We start from the raw sequence: 22,601 nt of genomic DNA on the forward strand, positions 1-22,601 counted from the left end.
CCAGCAAAGTGGTAATAGTAATGCATCACGTTGGTTCAGTTTTTTTTTAATTAAACAAATTCCCCGTCTCCTTATATGTCTGTTGCAGCTTCCTTATTTTTTAATCTGTTTTAAAATATAAATCATTCTTACCTTGCTTTTTAGCTACCCAGTATGATCCCTAATCTGCTTATGTTAGTATCTTGAATTGGTTCACCACCACTTTGTGATACCTGGGACTGGGAACACAAAAAGGCCAAAAAAAAAAATATGGTACCATTAAAGTTCTAAATGTCCAACAATTAAACAGTTTGTCAGTGCTGTTTGGGTCTAGAGTGAGAGTGCTTATTTGGCCTCTCCTTCTAGATCTGGGTCCTAATGACTCTTTTTACACTTTCATCCAGCTAGGAGATGGAAGGTTGTGGTGTTAGCTAGACACTGAAAACATCCACAGCCGCCGGGAACAGCTGAATAGTACTGTTAAGTATTTGAACTTCCATAGTTTGTTTTTTCTTAGGACTATCTCTCTTTTTAAGGTTCCTGTAGGCACTGTAGTTAAGGCGGATGGGAAAATTTTGGCTGATCTTGCTCAGCATGGTGAAGAATATGTTGCCGCTTATGGAGGAACTGGAGGGAAGGGTAACAGGTTCTTTCTGTCCAATGAGAATCGAGCACCAATGACAGCTACTCTAGGAGAATCAGGTCAGGAAAGAGTCCTCCATCTGGAGCTCAAGACTATGGCACATGCAGGGCTGGTGGGTATTGCCTTTTTTGTTTTATTAACCTTTAGTATACACTTGCAGGATGTCACTTGACTATCTGATGAAAGAATGTTGCTTTGTTATATTTTGTTGTTCTCTCAGCAAGTTTGTGTGGGAGATGAATGTCAATGATTGCTTAGTAGAGGAGTATCCTGAGTGATATGCCCTTCTGTCACTTTTTTGCTACCGCTTTATATATAACTTGAGGCCATATCTCTTTTTGGTAAAAGGCTTCATGCCAAATCAACAGGAAACGAGGTACAGGCTTCAGTAATAATTGCAATAATAAAACAGTCTCCCATAAATGTCTCTTTAGAATGTCTTGACATAACAGAGGGCTTGAACGTATACAGGCAGCCCAGTTATCATCAGGGATCAAACCCCCAATCTGTGGCACTTAAGGGCTTCTGCCACTGAAGAAGAACTTTTGTACGCTGCTTTTAAAGTAATTGGACAAGCTGTTTCTGGGAGACATGATGACATGCACTGAGACAGCATGTTACAACTAGAAACCATCAAGAAACACTTATGGCTCTTAAATAACATCCCTTTTTAACAAAAACATAATCACCTTTCAGTCTGTCTTTACTTTGCATTGTTATTGGTTTTAAACTTTGTTAGTTTTTTGTATAGGTTTCAGATATGTAAATTTTGCCTTAGTATTTAAGTTTGAATGGTCTGCTAGTGCTAAGTCAATTTATAGTTGGAGCTGTTGAACAAACCCTTGTTTTACAACAGTACATACAGTGCATGTATCTTGCAACATTTGTCTGGTCCAGAAGAGCTTTGTAAAGAAAAAGAAATGAACCAGCATGGCTGGTTCAATAAACTTAGCTGTATCTTAGCCTGGGCAATCTACTCTGGATCTTAAATTGGCAGCACTAAATCCAGCATTTTGACTCCTAACTTGTGCCTATAGAAGCCAATGGGAATTTTGCCACTGACTTTAATAGGAGCATTATTGTCGGGGCTTAAATTGACAAGGTGAATTCGTGAGTGTCCAGATCTCTACTATACTTATTATGGCAGTTGTTCAGAATGATTATCCCCAGCAGGCTGGAAAATGTGATTCAATTTCATGTAAGTGCTCTTGACTCTGCACACACTTGTCTGTATCAGACAGGATATCCTAAAGCTGTTCTAAGGCCATTCCTCCCAGCAAGCATAGACTTCCTAGGAAAGTGTTTCAAGATGTAGGCTTTAGGAGTGAGGAGGAACTAGCCTCAGAGAGAGACTGCAATAGAAGAATAATGGGAATAATGTTAGTTTACCCACAGAGCATATTGTAGTTCTGTTACCTTACAGTCCAAACGAGGAGATTGATTCTGGGGAAGGCCCATTGATGGTAATTACTCCTAGTAGTCATATGTATGATAAGTCTGCCAACATCCACGGCATGGAAAATCCTGTCCATGTTAAAAATGACAAGACTTATGTCAGAATCAAGTAGATTTTATAATGTATGGTCATTATTTTTTGGAATTTGAAAATAAATACATACCTGACAAGTGGTTGACCCACCGGAGATGGGTCTTTTAAAGTAATAAATGCAGATTATGAGTAAGACTTGTTCATGCTTGTATGGAAAGCTCATATTTTAATGATATAATGGAAAACTTAAAAATAGAGAAAAATGGGCACCCAGATATCTTTAGATGTGAGCATGCAAAACTGATGCATTTGTGCATAAATGGCTGTACAAGTCTCTGAGTTATGAGAACTATTAAAGAATTGTCTATATATATTTGCAAGTAATCTCTCTTTATTGTGGTTAATCTGGAATTGTGGCCTTGTTGAATATTTGTGTTCCAGGTGGGATTCCCCAATGCTGGGAAGTCATCACTTTTGCGAGCAATCTCCAATGCAAAGCCTGCAGTGGCTCCCTACCCGTTCACAACCTTAAATCCACATGTAGGCATTGTTCACTACCAGGACTATGAACAAGTGGCAGGTATGTGTTACAAGATTTTGTTTATATAATAATTACTACTTTTAGTTGAGACATCTGATTGTCTCCCTTTATGTCCCTGCTTGAGACAGTAAAATAAAACTGTAAAAATAACTCTCTAGGAGCTTACTAGTTCTAGGGAACTACAAACCTGATGTAAAAGTGAAATAGACTTTAAACCTTGTATTGTATTTCATGTATGTACTTTTGACCTCAGACTTCTGAGCTGAATTCAGTGTCTCTGGTGAAATTACTTGATTTTTTTTCAGGGCTGCAGGAGACAGACAGACAAACTCATGCAATGCCTTCTTAGAGACTGCATTGAAAGGGAGCTGTATAAATAGCTAGACTGACAGACAGACAAATAGAACCTCTTTAAGTTAAACATATTGTGTTCACATTCAGGTCTCTCTCATTTATAGTTGCTGATGTTCCTGGTATAATAAGAGGAGCTCATCTAAACAGGGGCCTTGGATTGGCCTTTCTAAGGCACATAGAACACTGCCGCTTTCTCTTATATGTGGTGGATCTGTCTGTGTCTGAGCCATGGATTCAGCTCCAAGACTTAAAATATGAACTGGAGCAGTATGAAGAAGGGTTGTCGAAGAGACCTCATGCTGTAATTGGGAATAAGATTGATCTGCCTCAGTCGAAGACTAACTTATTACTTCTTAAGGAGCGAGTGGAGCAGAGAGTCATCCCACTATCTGCATTGACAGGAGACAATCTGGAGGCATTATTGTTGCACCTAAAAGATTTGTATGATGCTTATGTAAGTACTGAACAATCACGTAGACAAAACCCAGTCAAATGGTAGGAACTAGAGCTCCCGTGAGCCCTAGGCTGAATGGAGGAGGAAAACAACATCGTTTATTGCAAGATGTTCAACCTGTGGAACTCTCTGCCAGAGGATGTTGTGAAGGCCAAGACTATAACAGAGTTCAAAAATAACTAGATAATAGAGGATAGGTCCATCAATGGCTTTTAGCCAGCTTGGGCAGGGATGGTATCCTCAGCCTCTGTTTGCCAGAAACTGGGAATGGGAGACAGGGAATGGCTCACTTGATTACCTGTTCTGTTCATTCCCTCTGGGGCACCTGTCATTGGCCACTGTCAGAAGACAGGATACTGTGCTAGATGGACCTTTGGTCTGACCCAGTATGGCTGTTCTTATGATGTATGTGTGCGAGAAGCATGGGGCACAGGAAACAACATGCTGTAGATTTATTCTTGATTACTGCACCAAACAAATTGAACTATAAGCATCTCCTATTTTTGAGGCCTTTAAATTTTGTAGGAAAAAGCTTGAGACTTGTGGTGATGTGCGTAACAAATTAGCCTGTCACCTAGGGAAACTAGCTTACAAATTCTGGTTTACAGTAGGTTATATTAGACAATTTTTTGGCCCTGGAGTAATAACTAGTCTTTTAAAGTGATCATGGGTTGCACAAATTGTACTGGGAGCTATATCTGCCTGGTGGTTGTAATAAAGTAGGCTAGGGCTATATTCTCACAGACAGGAAATGTTCTCTTTCCACCTGTTTTCTTTTGTGGACAGTGTTCCTGTTCATTTGCCTTTCATTAAGTCATTTTTTCCTCAGAAGTAGTGTCTTGTGCATATTCTTTGCCCAGGTATATTTTTGTATGTCTGTGAGACTATTAATATTGCTGTCCTGATGGTTGAGCCTCAAGAGGAGAAACAGAAGTTGCTGTAATGGTACTATCCTTTCATGTTCATCATAGGTAGAATGATGACCTTTAATCTCAACGGCGAAGCAGTTTCCACCAAATGTATAAGTTGCCTTTTATGAGCAGATGCTGCTGTTCCTCTATAAAGCCAACACTGGGAGACCATGCGTTGATCTCTTTCTATAGAGAATTCTAATATGCTGTTGGCATCCTGAGAGTAAGACACACATGAGAAGTTAGGCAAGACCATCGTTCTTGGTTCAGCATTTATTTCTAAGGATGATGGACTATAAAAAGAATCAGATTAATTTTTACTTCCAGGCCAATAATCTGAAGTTGTGAACACCCTATTTTTTTTTTTATTATATCAAGAAAACACAGTGACAACCATCAGAGCTTGCAAACATTCCATCTTATAATATACAGCTTCACCTTTCAAGGAATTAAAAGGACAGGTCAAAAGGACAGTTAGAGAATGTTGTTATAATATATTGGACCAAATGGAAACATTTATTCCCTAAAATAGTATTGGTTTTTAACTAAGCTTATTTAACTGACAGTGAAAATTTCATGCTGCGGATATTCTTAAGGTTTAAATTTAACATCAGCCATCACCTCTCCTCTAACTGCAATAGTGAGAGTTACTGAGGAGGATAAAAATCAGCTGCAGTGCTCTTTTTTTAATAATTTTCCCCCCGCTATAGGGAAGGTGACAATTCTCTGAACCTCAACTGATATGCAGAATTTGTGTGCATAATATATATATTCCCAAGGATGGCTAACATTTATGAGGAGCACATCCTTACAAGAGTGGCTCATTCAGCCCAGTCATCATCTTGTGTATGGACTTACTTTCTCCCATTACCATTTCTACACTGCCCAGCCAGTCACCTGTCACTTGGGGGAAAATGTAATATCAAAATACAGAATCAACAGCTGTGTTTTGTTTTTACAAATGGTTTTTTTAGGAAACACCAGGAAGGTTTGGGGCGATCAGCTTTGAAGAATAATCAAGGCAAATCTCAGAGATGTAGCCTCCTTGCAGATTGAGTACCACCTGGATCGATCTCTAGCTATGCCCTTAAGACAGTCTTGCTGGGTGTTCACTGGTGTCCATCACTGGTAGTCTTTTTATGCCACTGAAGCTCTTAGCAGCCATGTGGTTGCTGACCATGTACTGGTATTCCTTGGTGTAAACACTTTGTAATTCGTTGGTCTTCCATTCTAATAAGTCTGGACCAAAGAGACCTATCAAAACCAAAGTGGTGCTGATGATGGAGGGAGTTGCTGGATTCAGTTACACACATTCTCATTGCTGATCTTGTTTTGCTATTTAGTATGGAGCAGATTTGAATTGGGTCCCTAGTTACTCCGATGCAAAGATCTATGTATATAATGTGGAAGAAGAGCTATGCCCCTTATTATTCTTCCAAAACAATTATAGAATCATAGGACTGGAAGAGACCTAGAGAGGTCATTTAGTCCAGTCTCCTGCACTCATGGCAGGACTAAGTATTACCTAGACCAGGGGTGGGCAAACTACGGCCCACAAGCCGGTTCCAACCTGTGAGCCATTTTAAGTCACGCCGTGAGCTCCTGCTGGAGCGCCGTGTCAGGGGCTGCACCACACCTAGGAGCCAGAGAAGGGATGTGCCACTGCTTCTGGGAGCCACTAGAGGTAGGCGCCGCTTGGAGCCTCCACCCCTGAGCCTCTCCCCACCCCCCAAACCTCTGCCCCAGTGCTGATCTCCGTCCTGCTCTCCAAACCCCTCGATCCCAGCACAGAGCATCCTCCTGCACCCCAAATCTCTCATCCCTAGCCCCACACCAGAGCCCATACCCCCAACCGGAACCTGCACCACTTCCCACACCTTTGCCCCAGCCCTGATTTCCCCCTCCAAACCCCTCTGTCCGAGCCCAGAGCACCCTCCTACACCCCGAACTCCTCATCCTCAGTCATGGCCCACCGTACAATTTCTATTCACCGACGTGACCCTCAGGCCCAAAAGTTTGCCCACCCCGACGTAGGCCGCCCCGACAGGTATTTGTCTAACCTGCTTTTAAACATCTCCAGTGATGGAGATACCACAACCTCCTTGGGCAATTTATTCTAGTGCTTAACCACCCTAATAGTTAAGAAGTTTTTCCTATTGTCCAACCTAAACTGCCCTTGCTGCAGTTTAAACCCATTTCTTCTTGTCGTATTCTCAGAAGTTAAGGAGAACAATTTTTCTCCCTCCTTGCAATATCCTTTTTACATACTTGAAAACTGTTGTCATGTCCCCTCTCAGTCTTCTCTTCTTCAGATTGAACAAACCCAATTTTTTCAATCTTCCCTCCGATCATGTTTTCTATGTTATCTTTCATTCTGAGACACAGTGAAAACTGTTTAGCTCACTGCCTGTTTTCCTATCTTATAAAATAGGGAGAACATTTAATTACCTACCTCACATGCTTGTTGTGAGGATTATTAATGGCTATATAGTGATCCAAGCATGGAGCCTATATGTATGCTAAATATGATTACAGACCCAGATGTTTTTGTGAAATTAAGAAAACAAACCAAAGAAAGGTAAGTGAAAAATTTATCCTCTTATGAGAGAGAGGTGGACTATGTCTGCAAGTGCCCCTTACACTTTTTCATACTTCCTGCATCCTTCATGTCCAGCTGCGACGTTAGCATCAGTCTAAATGTGGGGCGCAGCTGTATGGCACTATTTCACCCAGCAGGATGTGGAGCCACTTCAGGCTTTGCTAGTAGGGTTCTTCTGGAGAAAGGAATGGATGGGATTAACGTTGTCAAGAACCAATATGCTAATATTACTTTAGACCAGGGTTTCTCACAACAATTTTTTTTGGTGGCCTCAGACTGTGGCGGTGACCTTGGGGCCAGAGCCCGCCATTCTATGGCTGGGATATGGAGCCTGAAGCCCCATGGCTGGAGCCTGCCACCCGCCATCCCAGGGCTGGAGCCTGACTTCACCAGCCTTTGGAAGGTGGGGAACTCCCTGACTATCTATTCCTCCAGCTTTTCTGTCACCAGAGGTGGCTAGGGCCCAACCATTGCTGGCAACCCTAGGGGAGGGATCTACTGCTTTTCTGACCCCCTCCCCCCCAATCATTGCCCAGGAGACTGTGGCTGTAAGCAGAGTCACTTGTGGCCACATTTGATAAACATTGCTTTTAGACACTGTCAAGACCAAATCTGTCATTTTAAAGCCACTTGTCACTGCTGACCAGCATTCTGGTCATATCAAAACAGGGACTTCCAAGCCTCCCTTTCTGTTGCCATTGTATTGTACAAATCCATGCCACTTAGCAGTGCTACATGTGCTCCGCAAACTCTTTTTAGGCACTTTAAAGCGCAGTATATCTTGTGAATTACAGTTGTAATTTAAGGCCTAAGAAATCTTGAAAGAAAAAAAAAGTGTGTGAATTGTATCCCTGCTCTATTAGCTTTTTCAACTCTTTTCTTAAAAGGAGAGTATCTCGTGTGATGGAACACTCAATAAATTCTTCCATTAGCAGCAAGTCGTGTGGGGTAGTGATGGTTGTGGTTTGTGTAATTGTTTAGTGAAGAACTGTTTAATTGTCCCTGCTATCTTTATCCCATATATTAGTGTGCTGTCTTGGTCTCTTGGTAAGAAAGGTACCATTCAATCCTTCTCATTGTGCTCCAGTTAGAGATGCTAAAATTTAAGTATAGACGCTACCTGTATATGTACCTCCCCAGTTGTTTCTGGCAAAGCAAACCGGGACAAATGTACAGGTCCCATTCAGCTCAATGGCAAAACTCCCATTGATTTCAATCGGACCAAGATTTTGGTCTACAGGAAATACTTTGGCTGTTTCCCAAACCATACTCAGCCTTTGAATGGCCTATTGAAGGACAGCCATGTTGTACTATGAATCTCCTGCTATGATTGCACTTGTAGAATAGATGGGTCCTGAAGTTCTACTGTGCCCTAGCTTTTAAACAGAATTTGGGAACACTTCTGAACTTGGTTTCATCATGATCCTGCTTGAAACATGGCTTCAAAATACTGATCTTACAGCTTGGTCTAGTCCATGTTGGTCAGGTAAGCTGTGTCAGAAACTAGTTTAAGTGGAATCAAGATTAAATGTAGTATTCACTTTGAAGGGATATGGTTCACTTTAGAATCTAATTTCTCTGAAATATATTTATTCTCAGTGACACCTAATATTTCTATAACTGAAAAAAATTAGAAACACTATTTTCCTTTTTTTATTTTCTGTTTTTTGCTCTGTGAGTTTTTCCACACAGCAACACGAGAAAAACAGGAAAATGTTGTCAGACCACCAAAGTTGGCAGGTGTGCACAGTGGAACTACTTTTAGCTCTGGATGGGTTTTTAATGGACTAGCTTTTAAGTTGATGGGGTTCCTGTTAAGGTATGTTCTATGCTGCAATGTAAGCCCAGGATTGGTGTAGAACTGGAGTTAGCAAATCCTGCGTTTGTTAACCTAGGGCTTGAGCATCTACACTCATTTGTAACCCCAAGTTATGAATTGTCGAACACTGGGTCCCAACCTGGGGCTTCAGCATCTACACTGCATTATGCCAGCCCAAGTCCTAGTGCCCTTCCAAAATGTGCCCACTCAAGCACTTTATGCCGCAGTGTGGGAAAACTGACTGTCAAGCAAACTTGACTGTCCAGAGGACATAGAAGTTCTGTCTGTGGGATTGTGGTAAGCTTTTGTTGGATTTCCAGAGCTCAAGTCCAGTGAGGCTGTGCCTTTAGTGTGAAATAGTAGGGCTTGAACCTGGGTTCTGGCTTGACTCAGAATTGGACCCTCCACCACCGTGGGGTCCTGGGCCCCTAGATCTGAGCTCTGTGTTAGCACAATTTGTATGTAGTCTGGGAGGATTAGGCTTGAGCTTGAGTTCAAACCTTGGGCTTACATTGCAGTGGAGACATACCCTTTAAGGCCTATGTACATCGGAGCTTTTTTCCATAACACCAGTTCTTACGAATTTTCTGCATAGTAATATGCAATCAGAGCATAACAAGCAATCCCACCTTTGAGAAATTCTTTCTCTGAAACCTATTTCTGTGCTAGAAGGTTGCTAAGTAGTTTAACAACGTATAATACTGACTAAATTAGTTTTTGTCTATAACAAGTAGCTGATTGGCATCTCAGAGCACAATGTGATGTTCTTCATTGTGTGTTCATATGATTAGCTTCAGACGGTTTCATAAGGGCATGTTTCCCTTCATCCAGTGGAAAAAAGTGCTCAATAGCCCTAAATCTGTTGGTATTTTAAAACATTGGACTAGAAACATTACACTTTTTAAGGCCATTTTCTCTCATCTTTGCTTGTGTTTAGTACCTTTTTCCACAAACAGCTTAGTTGATTTCAATGGGACTCCTCGTAGAGTGAAGTACTATTTAGTATTAAGGGTGACAGAATATGTCCCTAAATTAGCCGAGCATTCAGAATACTGGTGCCCCAATAGTTTATTCAGTCAGGAAAATTTTACTTATTTAGACTCTTTGTAGAACAAGCCTTGCTTTGCAGTGTATAACAGTGAGCAGGAGGCTAGAAAACTTTCAAGTCTTTGACCCATCTCTGATGAAAATCAGAAAGTATCCTCAAGGTATACAAAGTATGATGGAGTTAATAGGGTAAATGTTGGATAAGAACTGGTGATGGAAACTAACTTCTAGCAGAGTCAATGTCCAAGGTACCTGTGCTGTAATCTATATGTTTCAGCTGAAAATACTAGGTTCACAAAGGAAATTAGTCCCACCAGTGGAAATGTAGGAGAAATGAAATTAACTGTTGCAAATAAAATATGCTATCTGCAAAGTTGGCACATACTGCAAGATCTGCTCCCAGTCCCACTTCTTAGTGTCCTTGCATTGCTCCCTTTTCCTACTACGGTAACTTCTCACTTAAAGTCGTCCCGGTTAACGTTGTTACATTGCTGATCAATTAGGGAACATGCTCATTTAAAGTTGTGCAGTGGTCCCTTTTAACGTCATTTGGCAGCCGCCTGTTTTGTCCACTACTTGCAGGAAGAGCAGCCCGTTGCAGCTAGCTGGTGGGGGCTTGTAATCAGAGTGGACCAGCAGCCCCCTCTATCAGCTCCCCACTCCCCTAAATTCCCTGTGCTGCAGTCACCCAGCAGGCTATCAATTGCCAGGCAGTTCAGCTGTCCTTCCCCTCACTGCCATGTGCTGCTCCTTGTCTCTGCCTTGGAGCTGCTCCCAGAGACTCCTGCTTGCTGTGCAGGGAGGAAGCTGGGGGGGGGAGGGCTAATGTCAGAGTGTTCCCCTCCCCCCTGCTCCTGCACCCCACTTACCCCTTCTCCATATAGAGCAGGGAGGGGACAGGGATGGAGAGAGACAGAGAGCGCCTGGGGCAGCAGCTGCTGTCTCAACTTCCTGATCCACTTAAAAAGACAATGCATTTAAGAGTGGGTCAGCTTACTTAAAGGGGCAGTGTGTATGTATCTCTCTCTCCCCTACATGCAAGGTGTATGTCTTTCTCTGCTGTGCTGTCTTTCCCGCCCTCGTGTTCATGCTGCCTTGTGTGAGAGGCTACATTAACAGCGTGTTAACCCTTGAGGGCTCAGCCGAGTGCTAGTTCATCATTTAGCAGCAAGGCATTCCCTGGGAAATATCCCTCTCTCCTCCGCCCTCTAACTTCACCACCTCAACCACGCTTCGCAATTATCATAGCTGTGAACAGTATTAAATTGTTTAAAGCATATACTGTGTGTATATCCGTATAATATGTAGGTTTTTTTGTCTAGTGAAAAAAAATTCCCTGGAACCTAATCCCCCTATTTACATTAATTCTTATGGGGAAATTGGATTCGCTTAACATCATTTCGCTTAAAGTTGCATTTTTCAGGAACATAACTACAATGTTAAGCAAGGAGTTACTGTATATGATCTCCTGTATCTCACTGTTTTCCCCACTGAAGTCCTTGAAGTCTACTTTTTTATCTCCATGTTGCTAGTTCACAGGAACCTGGATGGAAGAGATGGAGATCTTATTTCATCTTCTGAGAATGAACCTCATTTTAATGTGAATTGAAGTTGTAACCAAAGCAGTATTTGATATTAGAAAAGCTTTAAATATATTTTGTTTCAACATTCTGCAATTTTACTTATATTAATGGCTAGTCTCCCTTTTAATTTTTCAGAAGGACTACAGAAATTAATGCAAGAGCAGTTTAGTATAAGCCATATTTTTGTTCAGTTTTTGCAGTCCTCTCTTCCCCCTTGCTGCTGTGTTTGCTCAGTGGTTAGGTTCCTCATTTAATCAAGGAAACTACATTTCGCTACTCCTGTCTAATTTTAACTAGGTCACAGAATAGTAGTTTCCAGCTAGATGATCCACTAGCCCTGTTTAGCATGAGCTTTTAGTTCTTTGTATGAAACTAATGAGAGCTAGCAGAATCTCTGCCATACTCAGTACTGTTTGAAGGAATGTGCTTCCTAAAGTGCTTTGCAATTTAACACTGCTGCAGTTTGCTGAATTCCTACAAACAAAGAGATAATTTCAAGAAAATAGGGTCTGGGATGATTTAGTTGGGGATTGGTCCTGCTTTGAGCAGGGGGTTGGACTAGATGACCTCCTGAACTCCCTTCCGACCCTGATATTCTATGATTTTACAGTATCCAGTAGGTTGGCAATGATTTCTACTTTTTAATAAAAAAAAATGCTGTAGACAGATTTACTTCTTTAATTTTTGTTACTGTTTTGCCTGCTTTAAATTTCTGGTTTGTTTAGTTTCTCCAGGGGCATTGTGAGTAACTTGTTTGTACTGTTGCCGAATGAAATGCTGTTCTGAATGGACAAAATTATCCCTGTATGTGTAGCACATGTACCCAAGGGGGAATGTCTTCAGCAGCTGAACGACGTGATCTCAAAAGCTGTTCTAAACTTGGACAATTGGCTTTTTGTGAAGATACTCTGTAAAGAGGGGCCTGGACTATGATGAGAACAAGGAGTCAGGATTTTTTGAGTTGTAATACTGGTTCTAATATGGATTACTGTGGTTTTGGAAGAGGGGTTTATCTTTGCTTCTGTTTCCCCAGCTTGAAAAAAACGGGGCGGTCACTCATTGCTAGGAGGAACTATCACTTGATGTTTGTAAATCATTTTGAGGGTAAAAGGCAAGGGTTATAGTACCAGCATGCATGTAGATCATGATGTTGCAGCCCTTACTCTTGTACATAGTTCTGTGGAAGTTAATGGGACTATAGGTGTGTGATGGTATCTTTCCCCAATTTGAACCTTAGAGTCCAAAAGTTGGGGTACCAGCATGAATTCCTCTAAGCCCACGTCCACACTACAGGGTAAAATCGATGTTATTAAAATCGATTTTATAAAGCAGGCTTTATAAAATCGATTTTGCACGTCCACACTAGGGCTACTTACATCGATGTTGAGCGTCCATGTTCCCTGGCGTCCATCTTTTCCCTGAGCGTTGCACTCTGGGTACCTATCCCACAGTTCCTGCACGGGTCCCTGCCCTTTGGAATTATGGGTTACTAGCCCAGTGCATGATGGGATCAAAGTCCCCGTCCTGGGTGGTTCTGGGTACAGCCCTTCCTGTAAACGGCACACAGTCAGTTCGCGCTGTTTTTACTGGCTGCAGTGAGGGAAACGCCATTTTGCAGCAAGCATGGATCCAGGTCTGCTCTTGTCCTTGATCGCGAATGCTGTAAATAATTCACGCATTCTCGTTCTATCACTGCTGACCCATGATGCAGAAATGCAAGAGAGAATGCTTGAATGCGGGGACGACAGCGATGACGAACTGGAGAACGAGTTTTCTGACTCCCCGGGCCCCTGCACGTTGGAGCTCCTGACGGTTATGGGTGAGGTTCTACCCGTTCCGCGCCACTTTTGGGCACGGGAAACAAGCACTGACTGGTGGGACCGCATAGTCCTGCAGGTGTGGGACGATTCGCAGTGGCTGCGGAACTTTCGCATGCGTAAGAGCACTTTCTTTGAACTTTGTGACTCGCTTTCTCCTGTCCTGAAGCGGCATAATACCAGGATGAGACCAGCCCTCACAGTGGAAAAGCGAGTGGCAATAGCCATATGGAAGCTTGCAACGCCAGACAGCTACCGGTCAGTCGGGAATCAATTTGGAGTGGGCAAATCTACTGTGGGGGCTGCTGTGCTGGAAGTATCCAAAGCAATCATTAAGCTGCTGCTTCGAAAGGTTGTGACTCTGGGAAACGTGCAGGCCATTGTGGATGGCTTTGCTGCAATGGGATTCCCTAACTGTGGGGGGGCCATAGATGGAACCCACATCCCTATTTTGGCACCGGAACACCAGGGTGCCCAGTACATTAACCGCAAGGGGTACTTTTCGATGGTTCTGCAAGCCCTGGTGGATCACAAGGGACGTTTCACCAACATCCACGTGGGATGGCCAGGAAGGGTTCACGACGCACGTGTCTTCAGGAGCACTACACTGTTTAAACGGCTGCAGCAAGGGACCTACTTCCCTGATCAGAGAATAACAGTTGGAGATGTCCAAATGCCTATAGTTATCCTTGGGGACCCAGCCTACCCCTTGATGCCCTGGCTAATGAAGCCATACACAGGCAGCCTTGACAGTGCTCAGGAGTTGTTTAATTACAGGCTGAGCAAGTGCAGAATGGTGGTAGAATGTGCATTTGGCAGGCTTAAGGCGAGATGGCGAACGCTTCTTACTCGCTCAGATCTTAGCCAAACCAATATCCCCTTTGTCATTGCTGCTTGCTGTGTGCTCCACAATCTCTGTGAGAGCAAGGGGGAGGCCTTTATAGCGGGGTGGGAGACTGAGGTAAACCACCTGGCCGCTGATTATGCGCAGCCGGACACCAGGGCAATTAGAAGATCTCACCAGGATGCTGTGCGCATCAGAGAAGCACTGAAAAGTAGCTTCCTCATGGGCCAGGGTACAGTTTGAATGCTGATTTTCCTTTCAATTGATTGCTGCCCTCCCCGTCTATGCGGTGTTGCTGCTGCAAGATACTTTGCCTGCAGCATTCCTCAATTGCTTGCTTAGGTTACTTGCGAGAGCTGTCCATTGGAAAACATATAATTCTGTATTTCCCAATTATTACCTACCTCCACCATTAGCTGCTTCCGTCTGCTGCTAGGCACAGTACCTGCAACCTTCCTTAACTGCTTTTTTATTGAAAATAAAGTTACTACTATTTGTTACAAGAATTGTGTTCTTTATTTAAAATCAGACCCTTTCATCAATCAAGCATCATGCTTGTTGTTACAATACTGTGCATGAAATTTCATAACTCAGCGTTCTATGGGGGACGGAGCGAGGGAGGTTTGGAGGAAGGGGGAGGGAGGTTTGAAAGAAGAAAGTGCATCAGAGAAGACAGAACAAGAATTCTCATGGACCAGGTTACGGTATGGCTGCTTTCTTTGTTTTCCCTTTATTACCCATATCCCCAATTGTCAAATCCTGATGCTGATAACTAGCTTCCGTGCAGCTTTCCAAAGCTGCTTGCTTTAGTTCATTACCAAACTACAGTCACACTGCCTTAATAGCATGACCTGAGAGTAAAAATAGGCAAAGGTGCCATGGGAGAAGTTTGGATCATTAGAGGAGGGAAAAAAACAGGACACAAAGGGCTTTTCAATCTAATGAAAGCCTTCTGGTTGGAGTGTCCGCAGCAGTGGAGGGGGCTGGTGCAGAGAGCCTTCCCCCACGCGTTCTTACACGCCTGGTTCTGGAAGGTGTGGGACAGGGTGAGTACTGAGGGAGGTTATACACGGGCTGTAGGGGCATTCTGAAACCACGGAGCTCTTGCAGCATATCGCGGAGGATGTCAGTCTGATCACGAAGAAGATCCAGAGTTGCTGCTCGCCAGCGCTGATCTTCCTGCCACCTGACATCATTTTTGGCGTCCCTCCTGTCTTCGCGTTGGTCCCTCCTGTCTTCGCGTTGACTGGCAGCCTCCCTGTACTTTGCGACCAATTGCTTCCAGTCTCCCTGCAGAGCTCTCTCTGTACGGGTTACTGCCATAATTTCGGTGAACATGTCCTCACGCGTCCTCCTTTTCCTCAGTCTTCTTATGATACCCCCCCCACGTAGATGAGAAGCGAGAGGGAGGCTGGAGAAATGTGCAGCTGTGTGTGGGGGGGTGGGGTTTGGAAAGAGTGATAAAAGAATCATGAGACACATTTCACACAACCATGCATACAGTCTTTCTCCTCACTGACCTGTGCCTGTTACCGAACCTTGAACATTTTACTTTACCACAAGGTCACCTTAGGATTCCTTTAATACTTATTGCTTGTGGCTGAGGACAGAGAGTTCTGCTCAGACGCAGGTTAGGGGAGCACACAGACCGTGCCCGGAGAAAATGGTAAGTTAATAATGGCTAGTAATCCCTGTAGTAGATTGTACTGGTAATCAAGCTACTCTCCTTCCCTGCTTTGCTCTCGCGGTCCCCGAACAAGCAGGTCTCCTTGCCTGCGGTTTGCTCGGTGGTTCGGGGAACGCGAGAGCAAACCGCGGCGAAGCTGGTCTCCTTCCCTGCTTTGCTCTCGCGGTCCCCGAACAAGCAGGTCTCCTTGCCTGCGGTTTGCTGGGTGGTTCGGGGAACGGGAGAGCAAACCGCGGCGAAGCTACTCTCCTTCCCCGGTTTGCTCTCGCGTTCCCCCAACAAGCAGGATGAATCCGCCCTGTTACAATGGAGACTTTTCTAAAAACCACCTCATGGGTCACTGTTTTAGGAAAGGTTTTTAATCTACTTGGTCAGTGACTCTAAGTACAGGTAGTGATTTGAAGCACCCAGTAAAAAAGGCTTACATTAAACCGAAGCTTTTAGTAAAAAAAATTACACTCACCAGAGGACGGTCCCTCAGCTTCATTTTCTGGAGTACTGCCTTGAGATGGCTGGCAGGGAACCTCAGTAAGGGTGAGGAAAAGATCCTGGCTGTTTGGGGGGATAAAATGCTCTGTGCTCTCTGCTGGAGCCTCCTCCTCTTGGTCCTCATCATACTGATCATCGCCATCAAATAAATCTTCCGTAGTTGCAGGAATCACGACACCCACCTCTGAATCAACAGACAAGGGGGGGTTCAATTACCAGCTTAGAACCTGTAGCGCTGCCACCAATCAGGAATTCCAGTGCCCGATACACTCTGGTCCCCCCAAAACCTTCCCTGGGGACCCCCAAGACCCAGACCCCCTGGTTCTTAACACAAGGAAAGTAAACTCTTTCCTTCACCAGTGCCTTTCCTAGGCTTCCCTCCCTGGGTTACCCTGGAAGATGACTGTGATTCAAACCCCTTGAATCTTAAAACAGGGAGGGATGTTCCTTCCCCCTTCCCCTTCTCCCTCACCCAGAGGCAATACAGATTCAAGCTCCATGAACCTAAAACAAAGGGATTCCACCCCTCTCCCCTCCTTTCTCTTTCTTCCCTGTTAAGTACAGATTCAATTCCCTTGAGCCTCAACAAGGAAAAAAAAAATCATACAGGTCTTAAAAACAAAACTTTTAATAAAAAGAAAAGAGAATTAAAAAAATCACTGTAAATTCAAGATGGAATATTACAGGGTCTTTCAGCTTATAGAAACTGGAGGAAAAAAAGCATCGTCCAACAGAAATTCAATTTAAAATACTTTCAGCCAAATACACATTAGAACTCTACCAGCCAGATACACATTTGCAAATAAAGGAAAAAACATCAAAAGACTATAACCGCCTTCCTTACTAAATACTTACTATTCTAAATATATAAGAGACTGTAGCAGGGAGATTGGCAAAAAAACCTGGTTGCATGTCTAGTTCCTTCCAGGACTCAAAGAGAACAAAGCCAAACCCAAAAAAACAAACAAAGGTTTCCCTCCACCGAGGTTTGAAAGTATCTTGTCTCCTGAATGGTCCTCTGGTCAGGTGTTGCAGGTCACTGTTTGTTAACCCTTTACAGGTGAAAGAGACATTAACCCTTAGCTATCTGTTTATGACAAGGTGGGTAAAGTAATGCAACTTTATAAGATACCTTTCAAAAAGGTAAAACTTATTACTGTGAAAGGCGTACAATACAGAGCTCATTACAATAAGGCTTGAGACCAAGCTGAAATCTTTTACTATCATTTGACTTTCAACAGTGAGAGTAAGTGCTGCTGCTTGAACATTAGCTTTCAGGTAATTTGATTCCTTCTCTAGGTTAGATTTTTGCCTCTGGTACACTTTGAAACTATTTTTGTCATTTTTAAAAATTGTTTTACATCCTGCCCTATTTACAGTAATTCCCTGGACACCTGAAATAGAGGGTTTCCTTGCTTTATTCCATGTGCAAGCCCGCTGTGTTTTTCTAGATTGCTCATGAGTGTTGTGTTGGTTTAAAGTTTGAAAAAGAAAACGGCCATGAAATACTACTTCAAAAACAAATACAGAACATTATGATACTTTACAAGTATAAAGATAGGGAAAAGTCAGATTTCTGGCAGTGCCTTTGTTAAAATATATGCATTCAATGTACTTAAGTCCTACATATTTCTTATCTTGTGTTACTAACAAAATACCTATTTAAACTTACTTCATTTCACATAATATTTTAAAGCATTTGCCATCTGTTGAATTGACAGCCATGAAAACTGCATTCCTTTATCCATAGAGCAGACAAAAGTCATGCAGGTTTCCCTTTACTACCCAACCATAGTTAGTATGTTTGTTTGTTCTATCCCTGGCTCCTCTTACCTGCCTGTTGGTAAGACTGTGAATTAATGCCAATTTTTGTTGTAAAGGTGATGGTTTTGATGATGTGGACAGCTGATGAATTGGAGCCGGGCTGGGGCCACCAACTCATTTCACATAAATATTTCTGTAAGCTTAATGTAAGCCTCCCTAAATTTGGACAACAGGGCCCAGATTTGGAGACCTCTTTATGAAAAAGCATACGTATTTATATGTTAATTTGTACATGCAGTTGCTGTAATTGCTTATGCAAGTCAACTGATAGGCATTTGTATAAAGTGAATATGTAATTATTGCATGCAATTATTGATTGTGCACACAAATTAAGTGCAAATCCATGTGCACAACTTTGAAAATGTTGGCCCATGATGTGTGAGCATTTCAAGAGACTGTTGATGTATTAATATCATTGCTCTTTATGAGGTCCCCTTTGTGATATTTATAATGGAAAAGAGGTCTAGTCTCTCTAACAGGTCATACTGAGAGGTGTCTGCAAATCTCAGCTCAAGTTGCTCTCAAGTACATTGTTCCCTGTAATTATCCTAAGCTTTAAAATAATAACTTTATCAAGCTTTTCATTTTGAATGAATGAATGTAGCAAAGGCATAATTGGCCTCACCTCTGAGAGACTTTTTCCTCCTGTTCTACAGACTGCTAAAATGAATGATTGGGGATGAGAATAACTGAGAACAAAAAGCTTGATGGTTACTCTTATGCGAGACCACTGTGGCTCAGCTAGTGAGGATAATAACAGTCTTCAGTGTTCCTAATGTGTTCACCAATCAGGGTCTTTTCAGAACTGTGTCCACATTGTATTGACCTATACTATATAGCACGTCTCAGCTATGATGGAAAATCACTCCGTTCTTTTGTCCATTTAGAATGAACGCAAACAATGTGTGCTACCTGAACCTAATATTTAAGCATGTGTAGGAAATGCAGAAACCAGTTCTCAAGGCTGAAGCTGAGATGCCCAAGTACTGTAGATACAGTAGTTACTCTCCAAAAAAGAAAAAGATGTTTCTTGATCAGGTTTCATTTTTATGGTGAAATACTTCACTCACCAATACCGAAGATGGAGTTTAAGGTCCTGATCCAGCAAAGCATTTTAAGCATGTGAGTAATTCATTGAAGAAAAGTTTAAATTTAAGTATGTGCTTAAGCATTTTGCTCGAGTGTAGCCTTAATTGCCTGTTAAACCCAAGAGAGGGCATATTGAGTGGCCAAAATGTAGAAAGGAGGAGGACATTAATTGGGTTACTATCCCCTAGTTGCTTAATTTTACAAGCAGTTATGGGCCTGATCCTACATCAATTAAATGACATGACATTTTGCCATTGACTTGAATGTGAGCAGGATTCAACCCTGTGTGCCCCTGGCCTGGATTTGGTGCACCTTATTAAGCAGCAGGTAGCTTACACCACATGTGGAACACTGCTGTTGTGCACTGTATTACTCTTAATGGGGTACGAGGGCCACAGAGTAAAAAGCTGCAATCTAGTCCTCAGGGCTACTAGAGAGAGACCAAACAGACCTTCCTTCAGTGTAAGCAGGAATTTAAACAGGAAACTATTTGTCTGGCTCCTTAGTTGAAAAGCTCTTCAGCTGTTCTGGTGCTCCCTGTTTAAGAACAGTTGGCTCAAGCATAATTATCAATGCTGAAAGAGATCTGGCTGTTGTCAGCTGCGTCATCTTTTACAATCCATCATTAAAACTCCTCTTGGGAGCTGAAGCAGATAATAAAGCACAGGTTCGGCTTACAGACATTCTGGTCTCTTCACTTGCTGCATGTACAGTTAATCCTTTAGAAGCCGCTTCAGAATTATTACATCTTTATTGATACAATGCTCCAACTGTGTATTAAGTACTTGTCTGATAATAGGGAGAGATGATCCCTGTCCCAAGGAGCTTAGACCCACATCCTGAGGAGTATTTGTTTACCTAACTCTATTGATCTCAATTGGATTTAGATGCCTAAACAGCTTTGAACATCTGAGCCGTACAGTTGAAAGGCCAGAGTCTGATACCGTGCCCATGAGTGACCCCACTGAGTCAATAAGGCTACTCTGCTATGCTGCTTAACATGGATAAGGAAATCAAAGTGGCTGTGAATAAGGACAAGGTGTGACCGGGGCAGACCAACAGAGAGAAGTGAGGAGAACATAGGAACAGAAATAAACAATACAAGTTAGTGGGATTGCTTGGCATTATAAAACGTATCTTGTTTGTGATTTTTTTTTGAGTGCTGGGTTTTCAAGGGTGCTGGTCTGCTCCATCTTTCCTCAGCCTCAAGCACTCTGTCTCAACGGACTACATACCCAGGTAGCAGTCCCTGGACAAGAAGCAACACCTAAAGAGGAAGGAGCCGGAGGCAGGTCTGGGCCACATGCCCCTCAAACAACAAAGTGATTCTGAGGGAGGGAGCCCAAGAGCTGACTGGTTTGGGGGAAGGTGAGGCATGAGAGAGGGAACAGGCTGAACCGCTCTATAATATTTTTTTATGGGATGGGAGTTGGGTTTGAACATTCCCCGGGTTTTTTGGCTTTTAACAGGCTGGGATGTTGCCCTCCTCTTGTGAAAAATTCAGCCTGTATTTTCTAAATTTCTTCTGCCGTCCTGGAAAACAACTAGGCTCCCTCCCTCGCAGGCCTGTCCTGCTTCTTGGAATGCAAAGAGAGAGGTGCAGAAGCAGAGGACCCCAGACAGGAGAGGCTCTGAGATCTGCTTGAACTAGTTGTGGTGGGAGGGAAGAGGGTTGCCAGCCCAAGCATTAATTGTGTATGGGAGGGCCCACCTTTCCATCCAGAAATCCACCTTCTCCTTGTGCCCCGTGAAAGTCCCAGACAAGGACTCTCTCCTTTCCTCACATCTCCAGCTCCCTCCAATGTGTAACAGATTGCAAAGCTGGTTTATTTAGAGTATGAAAGTATTTTTAAAATCAGCTTTTATACTTAAAAACTGTTATAACATTTCAGTTCTTCCATGACCTGCAACAAAACCCAAGTATTCCACACTGGGAGCATTGGTCACGCATTGTGATGGTTTGTCTCTCACAGTGATAGGACAAGGTTGAGAGGTATGGGGTGGCATTATTTACATGCTAGGTTAGAGACAAAATGTAGGAGCGTGTAGTGGGGACAGGTGGCTGTGGGACAAGTAGGGGATTGGACAGATGGAAAAGTGAAGGGTTGCAGTTTGGGACAGCAGGGGTGCTAGAAGGAAAGTGATTGGTGATGAAAAGCAGAGAGAGTGGTGGGGAAAAGGAGTGAGAGGGGGAAGGTTAGGCTATGAAAAAAGCAAAAATCAGGAAGCGTGGTGATATGCAAGCACGAGGCATATGAATGGAAAATTTGTTAGCATTTTTTGCACTGAATGGTTCTGCTGCTGCTAAGTTTGATGAATCTAGCACTTTTCCTGTGTATTTTCACAAATGAGTCATCAGAATTTTTTAAAGAAAAATTAAACTACCAGAGATGCTAAAATCACACTTATTTCCATATTGATCTCTGCATTAAAGGTAACATGTTTCCAAGAACTTCCCTTTCGTCTACCATTCTATATTTTATTTTTAAAAAATTGAAGTTTAAAAAAAATGAAAATGTTAAGTTTAGTTGATGTGTCATTTTGTTTGACATGTATTTTAATATTGTAAAGAATTTTACGAGCTAGGTATTAATAGTTGACAATCCAGTAGAGGGGAACTTTCTGATAGGTATCTTTGAGGGGAGGAAATAGCTTTATCTACTAGGATGTGATGCCTCAAACGTTGTCTTTGCTGTCCTACTTTCATCAGCCCTTCAGTGAATTTTGTAAAGTGAGCTCAGTAGGATGCCGATGGCTCTAATATAGGGTTAATGCCTACAGTGCTAGGTCAGAGGATGCATTTAATGCAGGTGTGCAACTTAATGGGTTGTTAATTAGATAGAAGGTAAAAAATAAATAGGAAGCACGGAGAGTGCAAATAAGCCAGGGTTATTAAAGATGAATGCTGAGCTCTGAAATGCAAAGCAAATGAATTAACTTACGGTGTAATCTGTGTAACGCCAGCTTTGTTTTTCTGTAATAAATGGAATGTCATTGCATGCTCCATGAGCTTTGTTCTGGTTATCAGAATCTCCTGGACTTTGGCATAGGCAGACTGTAGCCTGTAGCATGGGAGGACACTGAGTCTGTCTGTAATTGTCATTTGCTGATATAGAAACCAAAGAGACATTGAGTTTTCATTAACAATTACATTCATCATCATGAAAATGGCTTTGACGTTTTCATTATGCAACAGGCACATCTTGTTTTACCACATATCCTTGTCCCTCAAAGAAAGGTTCCATAGTCTTTTCTTTATCTTCATCACTGGCAACTACAGTTATGTCTACCCCTGGCTAGTTTTCCCCACTATGTTCAATATAGGGATACTAATGCCTGCTCTATGGAGTATTGTGTAGCTTAATGTGTTTTAGAAGCATTAAAGACTTAAGATTCTCAGATGGCAGGCTGTGTATGTAAATTATGGTGGAT

The 22,601-nt window shown here is 42.6% G+C and overlaps 1 protein-coding gene across 6 annotated transcripts in view; it reads left to right on the top strand.

Moving 5' to 3' along the window:
• The window catches only part of MTG2 (mitochondrial ribosome associated GTPase 2), a 40,945-nt gene that overhangs the window by 9,372 nt on the left and 8,972 nt on the right, over positions 1-22,601 (top strand). For 4 of the 6 annotated variants that reach the window (XM_050917798.1, XM_050917797.1, XM_050917795.1 and 1 more), the window contains 3 exons: positions 516-734; positions 2,553-2,691; positions 3,111-3,460. In XM_050917798.1, the coding sequence (XP_050773755.1) occupies positions 516-734; positions 2,553-2,691; positions 3,111-3,460 (708 nt within the window). Of the gene's footprint in view, positions 1-515; positions 735-2,552; positions 2,692-3,110; positions 4,543-20,056; positions 21,622-22,601 lie in introns of those variants that run through there. The other 2 variants (XM_050917800.1, XM_050917799.1) reach the window with 2 other exon arrangements.

This window comes from Gopherus flavomarginatus, chromosome 11, assembly GCF_025201925.1.
Source record: "Gopherus flavomarginatus isolate rGopFla2 chromosome 11, rGopFla2.mat.asm, whole genome shotgun sequence".
Classification (NCBI taxonomy): Eukaryota; Metazoa; Chordata; order Testudines; family Testudinidae; genus Gopherus; species Gopherus flavomarginatus.